Source organism: Anser anser (assembly GCF_964211835.1).
Source record: "Anser anser genome assembly, chromosome: 15".
Classification (NCBI taxonomy): Eukaryota; Metazoa; Chordata; class Aves; order Anseriformes; family Anatidae; genus Anser; species Anser anser.
Window position 1 is genome coordinate 7563171 of NC_139736.1, and position 18591 is coordinate 7581761.

Consider the following 18591-nt stretch of genomic DNA (forward strand, 5'->3'; position numbering starts at 1 on the left):
ATGATTTGTTTTTTGTCAGATAAAGGTGATTCCAGCCTTTAAGAAAAATGAGGACGAAGTTAAAGCTGAGGCAGCTGATGGCTGCTAAGACATACAGATTCTAACAAGATCGTCCTAACTAGTTCAAAAAAGATGGCAAAACATAAGCCATAAAATAAAAGGAAAGCAGAATACTTCAAAGCCTGAAAATTCCCAGTGAAGGCAGACAGGTTCCTTCCAGCAACCTTTCCATTTCAGAGGGAATGCTTTCAACTGGCAACTGCCTTCACTAACTGAATGAACAGAGGTTGAGCAAACAAATAAAGTTGCCTTTCCTTAGGATGACAGAGTTGTAGGGGGCAGGGGAAGCGTAGATTCCTGATGGATGTAGTATGGGGTAAATGTAAAATACTGTCCCTTTTCTGGCAGGTTTTGGCGTCAAGTTGGAGGGCATCTTCGGCTGATAGAGTGCAATAACCAAGGCATAGTGTGGGGCATAGGATATGATCACACAGCTTGGGTTTATACTGGTGGATATGGAGGTGGCTTCATCCAAGGTAGGGATGACTGTTCTCCTGTGGTGTACACGTTTCTTTTTCATCTTCACAACTGGGTCAGCTATTCAAGTGATTTCAGCTGTCCTTCCTTTAGCCTTTGTCATATGCAGGGGTGTACAGTGAACAGGCCACACATCAGGAAGGACTTGGTATTGCAGTCTTATATTGTCAGCTTAGAAGTAAGAAATAGGGTAATTTACAATATTATTGTGGCTAATGGAATTTAAAATGTAGTGCCTAGAAGGTTTAGCTTCAGTATAATCCAAATGATTTATTTCTCCCAGGACTGGCCAGTAGTGCTGATAACATCTATACGCAGTCAGATGTGAAATGTGTTTACATCTATGAGAACCAACGGTGGAACCCAGTCACTGGATACAGCAGCAGGTTATTTACTTGATTTGTGTTTATTGAGTGTACTTTTTTACTGATGTCAAATGAATCATTAAGAGGGTTGTTCTAGCTTTTCAGAATAATTACTACAGATATTCTGTCTTCAGTCTCCTCCAACATTTATGGTTAACCTGAGATGGAAGGTGCAGAATTTTTGAATTTCCTAGATTCATAAATATCCATTCAAACTCCATTTGTAGTAAAGCATTACAGATTTGTGCTTTGTGAGTGCACAAAGAGTGCCTGCTTGCAATACCTTTTATTATTAAGGCCACAGAGTGAAAGTTCTTATTAGGTTACATATATGTTCATGTATATTTTGGTCTAAATACATTGTACATTTGAATACTTGAATAATATATTTAAATGGAAGTACTGAAAAGCATTCACATATATGGGTGTCTATGTCACGGACACTCAGGATTCACCTTGTAATTTTTAGTAGTGAGGAATATCACTCTAGAGAAAAATTTTTACATGGTCATCAGGTTTGGTGTGACTGGAAGCAATTGTACAGATTCTTTCCCACTATGCTCCTCACTCACATAATATTTCTATATACAGAGTTTAATGACAGAAGACTTTCATTTATGAAAATAGGAACTGCTAGAAATAGTTTTTTTTTTCTTTCTCCCCTTTTGAATGATGTTGTAAATGACCTTGCATTCCTTGTGCACTGTGTCACTGCAGAGGCCTGCCCACGGACAGATACATGTGGAGCGATGCCTCTGGCCTGCAGGAATGTACAAAAGTCAATACCAAGCCTCCTTCACCACAGTGGTCTTGGGTAAAGTTTGTTTTAAAAGTCTTTTTACTACTAAAGTAAGGCTAAATAGGATACAAAACTTGCGATCAAGTGACCTAGATTTTTTTTGTGGGTTTGTCATTACATTTAACCTTGGTTATTATACAATTGCAATAAACTTAAATAAACAAAAATAGCAATAAACTTCCATAGTCAAAAGAACATTAAGCATTGAGGGGGTTTTGTTGTTGTTTAGTGGGACTTAGACTTCTCTTCAGATTGCTTTGTCTTCAGCTGAATTAAAAAGACTTGGGAACCTCTCTATGAATTTATATTGCAAGTATTAGAAGGTTTTTAGCAAGTCATTGCACTCCAAAAAGTAGAAGGGGAAATACTGAAAAAGGTTATTTTTATGATACAGTAGGTATTGATTGTGCTTCTTATTGTCTCCTTCTGACAATAGGTATCCGACTGGTACATTGATTTTAGTACTTCAGGTGGAACAGATCGGGAAGGCTGGCAGTATGCAGCAGACTTTCCAGCGTAAGGAGATATCTTTTTCTGCCTAAAATCCTAGCAGGCATTTTTAAGTTCTTGTTTCCTCATTTGCTGTTTTGCACATAAAGCATACTTTGACAGGGGCAAGCGTGCCTTGATTTCTCTCATGGTATGGGGACACTAACACTGAAATGTGTTGGGGAGGTAGGGCAGCAAGGTGAAGGTCACCTTAGCAAACAGAAGTTCCAAGTGTTTTAAAGTTAGCAGATGTGTCCGGTGGGCAGATACACAGACGATGCTCTCAGGCTGTCACTGAAATTGGAGATGCTCTGACATCCTCGTGAATACATATTTACATTTGTTTTGGTAGATCCTACCATGGCCACAAGACAATGAAAGACTTCGTCCGACGGAGGCGCTGGGCAAGGTGAGGAACTAAGATACAAACACAAGCTTTGATGCTAGCTGCTCCCTTATCATCTCCTTTACTTGAGGGGGAGGGTTGTCACACAATCAACAAAAGCAGTAATAAAACATGCAGTAACTAAACCACCTCCAGGATAAGCTCAGGATCTTTAGCACTCTGGCTCTATCTGAAGCCTTTACAGTAGATAACCTAATTGATTTTGTGGGATCTGTAGACAAAATCAGCTGGTGATTCTCTGTATCTGTTTTTCCTCACGGTAAATAATCAAGGAACAATAAAGTCTAGGTATATTAGTACGTACTAGTTCACTTGTAACAGCTGAAATATGTCATCTCTATTAGTTGTTTTAACACATGAATTCCACGTACCATGCACTAGGCCACAGATAATCCCAGCCCCATTTGAATCAAAGTACACTATATTCAGACGGGTCCAGGAAAATAGCGAACTGCCATTATATTCCATTAAGCAGTGAAAGTCTGCATTTACTGTTTTTTCAGCTTTTCTATGCTTTCCGTACTAGGCTATCTAATAACTGTGCTAAGAAGTTGCTGTGAATTTAGTTACGCATTGTTCTATTTGATACTGAGGCTGCAAAGCTAGTATTTTGGCCTTTGTATAGTATCTTCTAACTAAGGTCCTGAAGCAAACTGTTGTTCCAGGATGTGCAACCAACCAGATAACATCCATTTGATCAAAATAAGCAACTTGAGAAATACCCTTAAACCTAAACATTTCCTCCTACTTTAACTATCAATTTAAAATTGCAAACAGGTAAGGAACAGCTCAGGGCTGGATCTTATTTTTCAGGTTTGGGAACAGAGGAATGCCCCAAGTTTTTTAGGACATTCTTTACACACAGAAATAGCTGCTGTGATGATAAAATCTAATATAGTTTCCCTAAGACAGCACTGCTTTGCAGCAGATTCCCTCCAGAATACACTGATTTCCAGGATGACCTACCTCCAACTCTTAACTCAAAACTGCCTTTTCTCTGCTTACCTCAGGATACTACACTTGCTTTTTAACAGTCACCACCAAAAAACAAATTGTAAAGTGGTTCCCTTACCCGAGGCAGAGGAAGGAATGAATTGGGTGTGAAGTTCTCAGTACAATGGGATTCCTAGCTGGGGTCAAATATCTATGATTCATCTGTTGCCCACTGAGTTTTAGAGCGTTAGGAAGCAGAGAAATTAAAGCTGCAAAACCTTCTTTGGTGGCCTTGATTTTATCTATTTTTTTCTAAACAACAACAAAAAACAACTTGTGAAATCAGAACAGATATAAGATGTCAGAATTCAAAACCTGATGCAAAATATGATTGTTGAAAACCCTTTCAAATTAAAAAAAAAAAAAAAGCTAATTCTTACTGTACCTATTTAATGAAGACTTCAGGATTGTTCACACTAAAGTCACCAATGGACCAGGGAACAAATTCAGTTATAGAAAGTACATACTTCTGATGGGTCTGGGGTTTTTTTGCTTCAGAAAATGTAAGATAGTCACCAGCGGGCCATGGCTGGAAGTGCCTCCTGTTACCCTGTGGGACATCTCCATAATTCCCAGTTCAGATGCGGCTGATGAAGAATCAGTAGCACTGTGGGCAATCAGTGACAAAGGAGACGTGCTCTGCAGACTTGGAGTGACACAGCAAAACCCAGCTGTAAGGCTCCTTGTTTATTTTTACTGCCTTATTGATGTATTTAATGTAATTTTGCAAGTACATACACAGAGACATGCAGTGCCTTCTGTCAAAGTACCTTATTTTTTTCCCTTTCATGTCCCAGATTTTAAAGTCCTTGTCCATCAACTGTGACAGTTTTCTGCCCACATTTTTTTCAATGTTCTTTCTCTTGCATAATCTGCTTTAGCTTGTGCTACATTATTTGCAGTAGCCTCTCATCCCTGTATGATCTTTGAAGGTCCCTTCCAATTGAACAACTCTTTTCTAATCTATCCCCTCTGTATCTCCTCTTGAAGTACTTGACTTCCACTTTCTGCACTGATAGCTTAGTTCCATTTTTTTTTCCATCGTCAATAATGTGTATATCCTATTCATTTAACTGCCTAGGAATAGAAGTTCTCTAACTACGGCCCTAACCTAATGCCCACTGATAGCAATAGGAGTCTGTCCATGGACTTTTCAGAGCCTGGAACTGACTTTGCTTATTTCAAAGGCAGGTGGGCCTGGATGTACCTACTGACTTTTCTATGAACTGGGACAGAAATAATGAGTACATGTCCAGTAAGGTACACAGAAAGGCACAAATAGTTTGAGTAGCTTCAACAGGAACCTTTCCTAATAAAATACATGTGCTAAAACAACAAATTAGGATTGATATTCACTAATTTTAAGCCATATTTACAATTGGAAAGAAAATATACTTTCAGTGGAATTTGGAGAAAAACTGCAAGAAGATGAAAATTTATAGGGATGAATTTTTTTTCTTCCTACTCAGTCTGTTACAATAGCACAGGTCCGTATGGCAGTGCAACAGCAAGAAATGGAATTCTGTGTCTGGAATCTGAAGCCAGACAGACTTCAGTCTGTTGCTTTTCATGAGATTATTGCTTTATATAATCAAAAAAGATATTATTTGAAAAAAGGAGAAGAGAAGAAAGAGAAAGAAAGAGATCTCGATCCCAACCATTCAGAGACAGGCAGGCCCCTAAATTTCAGTGATTTCAACTGAAAAAGGTCTGGTATAGTCCAACATTAATTTAAAAGAGTTAAATATCCAAGTATCTTTGAGGATCAGAGACCTTGTTTCTGTTCAGTCATCCTAATTTTTTATTTTTTCTAAAAAGAATTAATACTCAGTCTTTTTTACTACCTAGGGTTTTCCCCATTTGGTAATAATCAAAATAATTTTATCGTGGTTTCCCATGGAGTTTTTAACCATTGCTTCACAATTTCTTCCACAATTTGTCAGGGAACATCCTGGCTTCATGTGGGAACAGATCAGCCCTTCATTTCCATCTCCATTGGAGCATTTTACCAGGTGTGGGCTGTTGCTAGAGATGGTTCTGCCTTCTACCGGGGCTCAGTGTCTCCAAAGAAACCTGCAGGTGAGTACTTGTACTATTTTTGGTTACAATCTTCCTCTTATACAGGATGTAAGCTCTACTAGTGCCATGTCTAGAGAATACAATTTTTAGTAGAGGTCTTTCCAATAGGCTATACAAAATAAGGGATATGAATAATCAGCATCATGTTAATTAGAGCAGTTAATTTGCTTTTCACTTGGGTGATTTAGAAACAGTGTTCATCTCTAAAAACAAGCTAGCAAAAATACATCAAGTGTAATGTCATTCACAGTTTTCTTGCACAGGTATGCATTGCCACTGCAGCTATTTCCCAGAATTCTCATACATAATCCTGTTTTCTCAGTGCTTTACTCAAGTATTTCTGACTTTTAGGTGACTGTTGGTACCATATTCCTTCACCTCAAAAACAAAAGTTAAAACAAGTCTCAGTAGGACGAACATCTGTGTTTGTGTTGGATAAGAACGGTAAGGATTTTTTAAAAATTACTTATCATTGGTAGAAAAACTACATCGGTATTTATTAGATTGATTTAAAAGGAGAGTCCAAGTCAAACCTTCTGCTTGCACTGCTGCTCTTAGAGAATACTCTTGTATTCAAAGAGACATGTAGTGCCATAGGTAACAACAATCCATCGCCTATACCGTTTTTGCAAGAAAAAAAAAAGTAACAGGTGAACCTCAAAGAGAATTCCATGGAAGGACTTTGTGTCTGAAACCCTAGAATGTACAAAACTGAAGAATACCTTCCTGTTGAGAAAGCTAGAAATAGCACCACCATCGCAAGAAACATTGTGAAGGATTGTTTTGTGAAAGAAACAAGCCTTTAACACCAGTCTCCTTCAGCTATCTTGACCTCATGTTTTACTTCTCTAATGCATAGTTCTTTATATAAATATTTTTTCCTCAATAAATTTTTCAAAACAGTGTAGCTGCTGTTTTCCAGAAAGTTATAAAGAGTAACTGCAGAAATACAAATTCTAAAGTAGGAAATTCATCTTCCCTTGCTGTAAAACATTAGTCAATGCAAGCTGTAACCAGGACTATTTATTTTATAGGCAACCTTTGGTACCGGCAAGGTATCACACCAAGCTACCCTCAAGGATCTACTTGGGATTATGTATCAAATAATATCCGCAAAATGTCTGTAGGGCCCCTGGACCAGGTGGGTATTGTCTCCTGGTATCATATTAGTTTACTAAAAATTATGCTTAACATGTTTTTGTAATTATTTTTTTTCAGGATTTTTTTTTTTTGTTTAGCTTTATTTATTCCACAAGATGATGATCTAAGTAAGTGCTGGAATTCCAACAGCAGGACAAAAAAATGAGACCAATGCAATAGTGATATGGCCAGTCCTTTGCCTTAAAAAGCCTTATTAATATAGTTTTAAAAATTGTTATATATATATAAACTGTTTCCTGCCAAGTCTTACTATCTGGCAATGTTTTCACTACAACTCTGGTATCTAGTGACCTGTTTGGTTGTCCCTCTGACTAAATCAGAGCAGTTTTGGCCTACTCCAGAGTCAAGACTAGTCTGTTGATGTGGTAAAGCGAATCAGGATTTTCACATCTGGGAAGAGCAGCATGAGGAATGCATTTTATTGCCAGTTTTTGCTTTCTTTGAGGTCTGGGTGATAGCTGACAAAGTGCAAGGAAGTCACAGTTTGAGCTGTGGGACAGTGTGCCACCGCACTGGCGTTCAGCCAATGGAGCCCAAAGGCCTCTCATGGGACTACGGAATTGGGGTAAGTGCTGGAGGACATTATGCTGCTTTAAAGCTGGTACCAAATGCCCATGGGCACTGTGCAGAAAGCAAAGCACTAGCCTGCTGAGCAGGCAGGCTTTCTAAAGCTTGCACACACCTGCAGGAAACTAACGTTTGTTCTCCAGTTTTAATTCCTTTTTTAAGTTAAATATAATGGCTTGTACAATTATTGCTGGGAAGTCATTTATTTACGTTTGATAAGTATTCATTTTAAATAGGTCATTTAAAAAGTTATAATGGAAAAATTAATAAAAGTAAGTAGCATTTTTAAAAAGTGGATTCCTTCCTCCTCTGCACATGATTATTCCTCTTTGTTGCTCCCTGTATTACCCTCAGTGTTCTCAGAAAGGCTATTTCAATGTTTTGGCCCCTTGCAGATGGGTGGAAAATCTGCAGTGGTTCTATAGGAGGCTGGGCAGTCCCCCAGTCCAGATCAGTGGGGCCCATGGCCAGGCAGAAGGATGGCTTCCTTGGAACTGGAGCTCATGGGGGGCAACCACTAGCACCTCGGCACCCCAGGGGATGCGAGGGGACCCTGGCTGAGGTCTCCCAGCCCAGCTGTCTGGGAGCCTCTCCCCCTGGCCTCCCAAGGGAAGCGGCAGCCCTCACCAGCACTATCTCTGCGCAGGCTCAGAGCCTCAGAACCCCCCAGCCCAACCCAGAGGCAGGGGAAATACTCTGAGAGCCCTTCCTTATACTCATCCATTCTAGGCGCTCTGCTCAAAAGAAACAGCAATGTGAATGGTGGGTGCTGCATGTGAATTTTAAAGGACAAGGTGAATATGCACATTCTTTTTTGGGGAGTTACACATGCAATCACACTTTTGTTTTGTTTTACAAGGAGCCTTTTTTCTGACTGAGCCCAGAGCAGGATTATTTTCTATATGAATAAGCCATATAAAAGTAGTAGCGTACATAAAGCATCACATCAAGTGTTGTAATTACAGGGTGATGTTTCTCCTTTTATGTTTCTTTATCACTCTTCTGTAGGGTGGATGGGAACACATTACAGTCAGAGGAAATGCAACTGAAGCATCTAGGGTCGCTATGCAAGACACTTCTGAAGAAAACTCTGCAGTATCAAAGGACTTGGAAGAGAATGAAAGTAAAGGGAGAGCGGTACCCTCCAAAACCCCTCTGATGGTCAGTGAAAGACAAGACTTGGACAGAAGTGCAGTTAATTGTTAAGTTGCCACTGTCTACGTTTTGCAAACAAGCAGTAGTAAACATAATTTAAAAAGAAACTGAATGTCCATGTGAATGTCCATGACCATGACCTGGAGAGAAAAACATGATAGTTTTGTGCTACTTATGTTTTACTGAACTGGAATTTACAGTGGGGTAATTTTAATACCGATTTCTTCGACTGTGTCGTGTGTAAAATGTGACTTAACAGAACTAATAGTTTTGTCAAAACAGGCAAGCATTATAGCCACAATGTATTTCTGACCCTTTACCATAGCTGCTACAAAACTATACAAATGTGAATCTTTGCATATGACCATTACATTTATTTAATTTTACCATTACATTTATTTAATTTTTGTATTACAGTTCTCGTCCCTACATTTCTCATATTCACGTTGTCTTCCATGCTACACTTCAGATTCATATTTGAGCAGAGATACCAATATAACTGAATTACAAGCATTTCCACGATTTGCACTGCAAACATCCATACATGCACATAACTTTGTCCATGTGAGCCCTGTTTACATAAGCCTGTAGGTTTGGTCACGCTTCTCTTGCTCACATCAGTAAAATTAAATTCTGTACAACTCACCTTAGGATGCAGTTACCAGTAAGGGCCAATTTTTTGCTATCTTGGCACTCAAGAAATAGCTTAACAAGAAGAATCACTGGTTTCAGCAAGACTATGTAGAGAGCATGGCCCTATTCAGTCTTGGTTAGAGAGGCAAAGTCTCATGCTAGATTGTCAGGACAAACAGCAATAGATCATGTTTAGTCTCCATCTTAACTGGAACCCTAATCACTAAGGTATACAGATACCTACCTTATGATGTTGGAAGGGACCAGATGCTCGAGGAGTTAGACTGTGCACCAGATAATTGCAAATTATATGTTCATAGCATAAAAGAAAAGAGCAGGTCTTAAACAAGATTCTGGCTTCACAGTGGTAAGAATTCAAAACAACTGTGCTGGTACCAGTGGAGTTTGTCACCAGATACTTATGCAGGTTTAGGAGGCGGCTCTGCATTTCGCTTTTAGCAAGCAATTGATTCATTCCTTCTTCCAGCAAGAAACCACTTTTTTTTTCCCCCAGAAAAGCATTTTTCCTGTCTTTTACTTATCTTAGAACTGTGATGTGAAATTGTTTGAAATCATTATTTGAAATCCAGTCTGTGGGAAGTGCTGAGAAAGCATTCTCTCCCAATAGCTTCAGGAAGGCACCACCTTTTCTCCCCTGGCAGCAGTTTACAATCATTTTCCCTCTGTATGTGTGACTATATATGAAGTTATTTTTATACGATAAGCAGTGTGGTGTGGTCTCAGTACTGTATTTGTAGAAGTAAAGCTTACGTTTGCACGTATTTAAAGAATATATTTGGTATTTTAATGCCAAGGAAAGCACTGTTTCGAAACCCAAATGTGAATGAAGATTGAAGATGCTTTACTGTTTAAAAAAAAATCTGTTGATCTTTCCAATATGTGATTATAGATTTCTGTTTTATACATGCATTGTGGAAATACCATAATGTTTTGCGCTAATTACCATAAACAGGTTTTGCATAACTTGCACAGTATCTTGTCCAAATAAATAACTTTATCATGTATTTTTAGAGAATTATTAGGATTGTATTTTCTCTGCAGCATATCAAAAAAGGCTTTTTTCTTTAATAGTGTCTACATGGCCAACTAGCAAATCAATTCCATACAATAAGCTTTATAATGTTCCTTTGCATTTTCCCTGCACTGTCAAGTTTCACCTACTTTACTGTAAAACACTGGCTTTAAGTGAACACAGGTAACTTACGTCTGAATATTAAGTATATGCTTTTTGAAACTGTTGATTAGAAAATGGATTAATTTAAAAAGATATATCATTGTTATGGCTAATTAAAAACAGGAAAAGTGACTTTAAACTAAAACGATTTTGAAAAATAAAAGTAATTTATCAGAAAAATACGCCTTTTATGAAATCCCTTTTGACACATCCTCAAGAGTAGCACTTTGCAGCAAAGGACCCTTTGGGCACCAGCTGCTGCTGCTGTGTTTAAGTGTGCTGGTGCCGTGCCTGGTGGTTAGTCAGGGTGGCAGCACTGAGAGAAGGGCTAGCCTCTGGTCTCTTTGGTACCGCAGCAGCAGCCAGGTACTGCATGCCATTTGGGGCCTGATATTTGAAATAATGCCTCTTTGTTTGCAGTAAGTCCTATCAGAAATACGCTGCCGCAAGCATTTGAACTCTGTACTTGTAACAGCACCAGGAAGCGGCGCTTGGAATGATAGGAAATTATTCCATCCACAGCGCTGTTAAAATACTGGTTTTCCAACTCATGCGGTTCCTTCCTCTGCCAAAGTAACCAAAGAGCACCTCGGCCACCTGCTCTCCCACAAACATCTGAGAAGGCACTGAGGACCTGGAAAATGCTCACATCTCCTGTGTAATGCACAGGTCTGGTGGACCTAATGACTTTGAAAGAATCCCACAAGTGTAGCTCCAATTACCAGTGCACAGCACGCAGCCGCCGCTCCCCTCACACCACACAGGACTGAGGCTGGACAGGGCCTGGGGCACTCCTGCCAATGTGCCTCATGGCCGCCGCTGCTGCCTGGCACAAACCCCTGCCGCCCCAGGCACCCTGCCATCACCGGCCCTCCCTGCCACCGCGGCTCATACACCCCGGTCAGAACGATGCCCTCACGGCCGCGGGAGGATTTCACAGGACCTCCATCAGGCTGCAGTCATTGCACGAGCAGGTTAGAACTGCGAGTCACCAGGGCAGGGAGGGGGTAACGTTTCATTTTCAACACAGGCTATAGCATCCAGTTCCCCCATCCCAGAAGGACAGTGGATTTTACAAGTTAAATCACCAGAAGGATGCTATGTGTATTTAGATATGTTTACATACTGCCTGATAGTTTGCTTCCCTTTCTGGTTCATTGTAGAAGAGTAGAGAAGCACTGTGACAGCTGAGCACTAGCAATATACTTCCACAGTAGAGAAGAGAAAATTTTGTTAAATGAAAAATGTATGGTGAGAAATCACTAATTAAAGCCTAATAAAGCATCCCTTGCTGTAAAAGAAGGGGTATGAGAACTGAAAGAAAATGCCTTAGTGTTACTCATATCTCCCATTACAATTAGACAACATATGTTAAGTGAATTACAGATAAGGAACACCTGTTGTATGAAGTAAGATACAGCAGCACCATTACTGCAAGTCAAATCTGTAACAGACAAGGTAATACTTTCACTAACACTTTAGTAGTAGGACGGCCAACCACAGACATCCTAAACATGCACGAAAACAGGTTGGAACCTAAGGAAATCGAAGTCAAGAAAGCAGGATCCAAATCATTTCTCTCCCCCCAAGTAAGACAACCACACAGAGACAACACTATGTTGTTCCACATCATATACCTGTACATGTCCGTGGTGAAGAGTAATTCACACCCCTTGCAAGCCTGTCTGTGAAACCTTTCAAAGAAAAGTTTACTCTTTCCTTTGAAAGAGGAAATGAGAATTTTTCAGTGACAAAACATTTTCCAATGAGATGGGAAACAGATTAAAAAAATAATTTTCCTGTTTGAAGAGCTCCTGCTTCATTTATTACGTTTCATGACACCAGAATCTAGCACTAGTCCAGAAAGAATCCCAATCACATTACAAGCTTCATTAGCTAATAATTGGTAATTGGAAAGATCATTGCCTAGTTTAAGACTAAAACATTTTTTATACTTTTTGCAAAGATGACTGATTCATCATTATTTAATATTTGTATTACAACAATATTTGTATTACAACGGCAGCCAAAGGACCCACTTAAGAAAAACTCCACAAGGCTGGATGCTTCAGAAACATAAGCCATAAAATGTCCTTACTCTAAACAGTTTACAATCTAAGATAGCTTTGTAGTTGCTTAGAAGTATTTTAAAAGTTTATGCTTTGCAAGGTTTGAAATCATACTGTGCATTTTAAATACAGTAATGCATCTCTGTTTTGGACCCAAATAAAGCAAGAGAGTCTTCCATCATCTTCAGCCATTTTCAGAGCTGATCCAAAGCACTCAAGATAAATACTCAGATTTGATGGCCAATTTCACAAGTGCTACTTTGCTCGCCAATTTTGTCAAGTTTGCCATCAACGCTGATTTTCTTCAGTAACAAGACAGACAAGAACCAATTCACTGAATGGTTGGTGATCAGTGTTACAGCCAAGATTCTCTATAAATACGAGCAAACTCGGGTGACTCAGGCCTTAAAAGTGAACTCACAACCTTTCCCAGGAGTATAAGCTCCGAAAATTCCTTATAATTTAGGGTAACTTTATATGCAGCACAAGCTATAGCTGTTAGTGTTACCTGTTTGTCTTTTTATGGAAAAAAAGGAGGACAGAGAGAATTTAAAAGATTATTTTTTACCTCCAGCTATGTACTGAAATGTATTATCATGCAAGTAGGAAGAGGAATGAAGGTAGTAAGCTAACTGTAGGTATTTTTGCTGAAGCTATAAATCTATGTGGTATGTTTTTGCAGATGTTCTTCATGATCATCATCCGCATACTGCTGTTGATAATGCTGGCACAGTTTGGACCCCCAGGCTCCCCCCATCCCTTCTGCAGCTGGGAAGTGTCCGTTGGACATATTGAGTATAATGGAGGTCAAGGATTTAATGTAATTTTTGGCCAATGTGAGAGTCTCTATTTTGGAAAGTTTATTCTCAGCTCTCACATGAGGGATTACCTCCCGCAAGGCCTGGAACGCATTGTTGAGCTTGTGCATTCTCTGCCTCTCCCGCTCGTTGCTTTCCAGTCTCCTCAAATGTCTGTCTTTACTGCTCCAAGGATGCTTGGCTCTGGCCGCAGTAATCTTGCTGCTCTCCTTACTTCTCCCATTCCTCCTTTCTTTGTGTCTCAAGCATTCCACCAGTTCTTTGTTCTTCATTGCTGACTCCTCTGAAAATGCTTCTTTATCAACAGTATTCTTTTGCTTCTTCCCTTTGGCTTTAGTCTTCATGTTTCAGTAGATGTACTGGTATTAAGCATCAATGTGCTGTAAAAACATGACACCAATATCTTTAATTGTTGAACAGTTCAACACCAAACAAATGATCTGATGCAGGTTTGAGAAGTTTGTTCCATACTGGAAGACCACCACTGACTCAATTTAGCGATGAGCATTTTAGAAGTTGTGGATGGTACCAGCCGAGATGAGCTATGCCAATGAATCAAGGAGAACATCCGTTTTCAGAGAACAGATTCCCCCTTCAGCTGGAAGGGGTTACAGAGGAAGCAGAAGCCAAGTGAATGGAACCACTAAAACAAAGATGCAGTGAACACCACCTGGAGCCCTCAGGGATGGAAAGGCAAGTGAAAAACAGACACCTTTCTACTTTCTCTTCTATAGGCCTCAAAGTGGAGAGATCTCTCCTCTCACTGCATGCAACATAAGCAAATGGTCTCCAGGCTCAGCCAGTAGTTGACCATTCATTTGTAGGTGTCTACTGGCACGCTTAAACTGAAGCCAAATCGTTTTTTCCAGCGTAAAAATGGATTTAAACCCTGCTTCCTCCATTGAACTGACAGCACATTCAAATAGTGCTGAAGTCACTAGTAATCATTGTGCTGGAATCATCTTTGGATGGTAGAAGTGCTGGCCGCAGTCTCCTCTCAGCTACGGTGTTATCAGTGGTTTACATGAAAAGAGAGTTTAGGCAGTCATGGCACTTGACAACACTGGTAATAACTATGTAAGTATAGCATGTAGAAGCAGGGTCTCCCTTAAGAGAAAACAGAACAGAAATGTAAACAAGTTGAGATTCTGCTTTTCAGATCTACAGATCTCAACCAGAAAAAAGCCTGTGGGAAGAGGGAGCCGCAAATCAAAACGTGCCAGGAACATAATGATCAATTAGGTTTGATAACATATTGCCTCTATCTCACATGCTTCTATTTTTTCCTAGCTCCAGCTATCAAAAGTAATAAAACCACACAGTGCCTCATCATACGTATGCAGATTTATGTGTGGAGCATTAGACAGAATCCTCAGGCTTTTATTCAAAGTAACTTCTCAAACTCCGGGTAATTGCTTTTTGTAGGAATAGGTTTCTACTGTGTTTATGAGCAGTCCACTAGAGGGAAACATGACCCACTAACTCATGTAGCTCAAACTCTTAGCCAGTAACATTTTCACCCACAGCTTCTCTGCATTCTGGGCCAGTCCACAACACTCGCAAGCACGATTCCCGCAGTTTCTTCACGCACACAGCCTATTTTTCTTTCAGACAAGCAAAGAGGGGAAAGCAGGCAGGCCAGGTACTAACTACAAGGAGATGAGCAGTTCTCAGCTAGAGATTTGTTTCTTGTTTTCCCAAGCCCCTTCACAGGTGTCTTTCACTCCCTGTTTACTCTGTCGCATCCTTGAGGTGCCAGCTGTAGCTGCTACAACTGTGCAAGCAGCAATTCCTTGCTGGTGGTCTTCCCAGCTCTCAGTTCTGCTTTTTGATGCTGTTATACAGGTCAGAAGTAGTCTGGGTATTAATAACACAGAACAAAATAGTAAATTTTGAAGCAAGGGGGGACCCTAGATATAATGAGGGCTAGAGAAGTTTGATGCAGCATTAGCAGGATTCCTACTATACACCCAAAGTAACACGCTATACTTCTTGTGTGACTGACAGCTGCCGGGAAAGGGCATTTCCCTTTTCAACAACAATCAAATAATGATGGGGCATAATTGCAGCTACTGCCCCAGTATGAGTGTAGCAGAGTGCTATTTATTGTCCAATTTATCCAAAAAGCCACAGCAATGTTCCTTCCTCTTGTGTTAGCAGGGCAGGTGATGACAGTGAAGTTTTACTCTCCCCTAGCTCTGATTCTGCCACACTTGAAGACAGCAGTCTCACAGCAACCCTTCCTCTAAAAAGCAACTATCAGTGTTACTGTGACTGTTTCTAAAAATTCTTCCCTCCACCTTCAACCAGTCCATGTAGTCACAGAAAGGTTTGGTCTTAAACAATGCATTTGTATGCTGATGCTAATATATGGGTGGTTTTAGAAGTTGGTGAGCCAATAAAGGAAACTTGCCACAGGTGCCATCCCAGTACAGGTTATCACCATTAGCTGCAGCAGACTGTAGAGTTCCCAGCTGTGTTGCAGTAACAACCACTTCCTCTCTCTCTCTCTCTCTCTCTCTCTCTCTTTTTAGGGGTATTTTCAGCTGTTGGGCCTTTACAGAACTCAGTTCCCTGCCTGAGAGGTAACAGGAGGTTCATGGAAGCAGCCAGCAGAGAAAGCTTTAAGGACAGCTCAGGACACTTCAACAAACCACAGGAGCAAAGAATAAGTGTTAGAAATTGCAGGTGAGGGTGAGCAAATGGGATGACATGGGATAAGAGTATTCAGCTGGCTGAAGTTTGCTTTCAGACTGCCACACACCACTGCTGTAACCCCCTGAGCAACTACCTCATGGAGCCACAGCCAGAATCCTTGGCACACCCAGAGAGACGGCATGGGTGCAGAGAAAGAAGTGGGAGATAGAGGGGATTCAGGATTCAAGATTGGGGTTGTCAAGAGAAACCAAAAAGAAAGAACAGCCAAATACCAGCAAGCCTCTATATCCATCCATCAGGGCTAACATTCATCCTCTGTGACTTACCGCTGTCACCAGCCATGGAGAAGGCCCCTAGAGCCCAAAGGAGGACATGACAGAGGTTTCCGAGGAACCAGGAGCAGCGGCAGGGTCCGTGGGGGCAGCTGGGGCACTGCTTGCCCTCAGGGCCCCAGGAAGAGGAGCCTGTGAGGGACCTGCGAAAGAGGAGCCCATGAGGCTCCCTCACGCTGAGAGGGGAGCCCAAGGGACAGTGTGGGGAAGCATTGCCAGGAGCCCCCAGGGCTGGTGCTGCCGCTGTGCCCCAGAGCTCTGCCTGCAGTGTGGCGAGGCAGCAGCCCCAGGGCTGTGCGGCAGTCTGTGACAGACCGACAGACAGGCCCGCTGCTCGCCACGCCACGCCAGAGGTGGCTGCGACACGACACGTCGCATTAGCGGCGGGGGCGGGCCCTGCAGCTGCCAGCAGGCGTGCAAAACACCACAACTGGTCCCTACCGGCACCCTGCTGCACTGAGGCCAAGCAGCACGGTTCAGAGCTGGACTCCGGTAGAGGAGTCGTGCATGCACAGCATTGCCACAGCCCTCTTCCCACACAGAGGGGGAAATTGTGGGGAGGTAGCCGGGAGCACAAGGCTCCTGTGGTTTGGAGGGTCACAGGGCTCCGAGTGAAAACAGACAATTACAACAACGCTCCCAGGGGAGGCAGAACTGGTGCAGCATATAGAAGTGGTGCTGTCAGACCGATGGAAGCTAAGCCACGCAGATAGATACACTCTTATCACTGCAGGAGGGGTGAGTCCCAGACTTACTTCAGCATGTGGAGTGTCCTCAGGTGGCAGAGGAGAAAGGCTATCTCAATTCTCTGTTCTGCCCTGGGCAATGCAAGTTACTGTATCCCCTGCATAACAAGGGCACAGAGCCAAAGCACTTCCATCCCCTGCAAGAAGGCTGCTGCTGATAGATTGTGAGAGCTCAGATTCTTTGATAGTAAAGCTCTGTATCAAGACAGCCAGTTAGTGCCATGGATGGGATCTTTTACATCCGTTCTCAATAACAACCAGTATCTTGGTGTCCTGGTTCCAGTTAGGACAGAGTTAAGTAGCTCATAGTAGCTGGTAGGGTGCTATGTTTTGGATTAGGATGAGAAGAGCGCTGATAACATGCTGATGTTTTAATTGTTGCAGAGCAGTGTTTACACCAGGCCAAGGACTTTTCGGCTTCTTGCTCTGTCCTGCCAGCGAGCAGGCTGGGGGTGCAGCAGGAGCTGGGAGGGGACAGACCCAGGACAGCTGACCCAAACTGGCCAAAGGGGTATTCCATACCATCTGACGTCATGCTAAACAATATATAGGGGTGGCTGGCCGGGGTGGGGGGGCCGGCTGCTCGGGAATAGGCTGGGCATCGGTCAGCGGGTGGTGAGCAATTGCATTGTGCATCACTTGTTTTCTTACACATTATTATTGTTAATACTATTACCATTATCACTATTATTATTATTATTGTTATTATTATTTTCCTGTCTTAATAAACTGTCTTTATCTCAACTCACAGGCTTCACTTTCCCGTTTCTCTCCCCCCATCCCAGAGAGGGAGGGGGGAGGGTGAGCGAACGGCTGTGTGGTGTTTAGCTGCCAGCCGGGTTAAACCACAACACTTGGTCAAGTTTCAGCCCACTAGTTATACTTTAGCTAACGAAGTCATCATCTTGATATCAGTTTCTTGTTCCCAGGTTTAAACAGTTTCCAGGAGCCACGAACAGCTGTCAGACAGATGCGGGGGCTTCCAAACCAGCCTCCATTATCTACTTACATTGCTGTGCCATCATATCTCAACAGGTAATGAGGAAAAACAGCTCTTTCACGCTGCTGGCAGTGTCATGACTGACATAGTCTGAATCTCAAGTGAAAGAAGCTACCCATTCAGGTACATAAGTACATTAACCTGGAGATCTTACATCAGTTCAGTACATGCACTTAGATTAAATGCCATGATCTTCTATAAATAACTTCAATAAATATTAAGAAAACATACAGTTAACCTATTTTCTGAAAGGTAGTTATGCACTCTGAAATCTGCATTCTTCCTACAAATACTTAGTTCTAGGATTAAAAGCAATATTCAGTTTTTAAAGTTACCATGTTTGTATTTCAAGTATTGCTTCTCTACTGACAACATATACATGTTACCTGTGTTACCTGAAGTTAAAACAAGGGTGATAACTGAAGATATTAAAGGTGATGACATTATTTAGTGTAGACTCATCTGCTGTGACTGCGACTTTGAGCCTTTGGTACCTTCTCTGCATCTGGATGCTAGCAAGTGTAACTCAGAGTAGCCAACTATGCTATACTGTGGACCTGACTCGTTACTGGCATCTGTTTAAGAATGA

The 18591-nt window shown here is 41.4% G+C and overlaps 3 protein-coding genes across 13 annotated transcripts in view; 1 reads left to right on the forward strand and 2 right to left on the reverse strand.

Annotated features, from left to right (window-relative positions):
* TECPR1 (tectonin beta-propeller repeat containing 1) overlaps window positions 1–10559 on the forward strand; it is a 29756-nt gene extending 19197 nt beyond the window's left edge. For 7 of the 8 annotated variants that reach the window (XM_083800290.1, XM_083800293.1, XM_083800291.1 and 4 more), the window contains 11 exons: window positions 409–536; window positions 821–923; window positions 1620–1716; window positions 2138–2217; window positions 2543–2599; window positions 4088–4262; window positions 5533–5668; window positions 6020–6112; window positions 6703–6809; window positions 7275–7394; window positions 8405–10559. In XM_083800290.1, the coding sequence (XP_083656416.1) occupies window positions 409–536; window positions 821–923; window positions 1620–1716; window positions 2138–2217; window positions 2543–2599; window positions 4088–4262; window positions 5533–5668; window positions 6020–6112; window positions 6703–6809; window positions 7275–7394; window positions 8405–8602 (1294 nt within the window). In that variant the 3' untranslated portion in view covers window positions 8603–10559. The remainder of the gene's footprint in view (window positions 1–408; window positions 537–820; window positions 924–1619; window positions 1717–2137; window positions 2218–2542; window positions 2600–4087; window positions 4263–5532; window positions 5669–6019; window positions 6113–6702; window positions 6810–7274; window positions 7395–8404) is intronic. The other variant, XR_014572807.1, reaches the window with a different exon arrangement.
* A 1611-nt stretch (window positions 10560–12170) lies between these two features.
* On the reverse strand, window positions 12171–18514 carry BHLHA15 (basic helix-loop-helix family member a15). Of its 4 annotated transcripts, XM_083800407.1 has the most exons (3): window positions 18012–18029; window positions 16251–16399; window positions 12171–13646 (listed from the first exon to the last, which is right to left on the reverse strand). In XM_083800407.1, exon 3 carries the CDS (start codon window positions 13608–13610, stop codon window positions 13110–13112), a length of 501 nt encoding a protein of 166 aa, XP_083656533.1. In that variant the 5' UTR covers window positions 13611–13646; window positions 16251–16399; window positions 18012–18029; the 3' UTR covers window positions 12171–13109. The 4 variants fall into 4 exon arrangements, with proteins under 4 accessions (XP_083656533.1, XP_083656534.1, XP_083656535.1 ...); XM_083800408.1 differs by lacking the exons at window positions 16251–16399; window positions 18012–18029 and adding an exon at window positions 18389–18514; XM_083800409.1 differs by lacking the exons at window positions 16251–16399; window positions 18012–18029 and adding an exon at window positions 18398–18497.
* The window catches only part of LMTK2 (lemur tyrosine kinase 2), a 43999-nt gene continuing 43849 nt past the window's right edge, over window positions 18442–18591 (reverse strand). The window contains exon 15 of the transcript XR_014572806.1: window positions 18442–18577. The gene's annotated coding sequence lies outside the window, so the exon portion shown is untranslated. The remainder of the gene's footprint in view (window positions 18578–18591) is intronic.

Bases quoted from the DNA above. Each gene is read 5' to 3' on its own strand.
- BHLHA15 (XM_083800408.1), bottom strand. From the start codon at position 13,610: ATGAAGACTAAAGCCAAAGGGAAGAAGCAAAAGAATACTGTTGATAAA.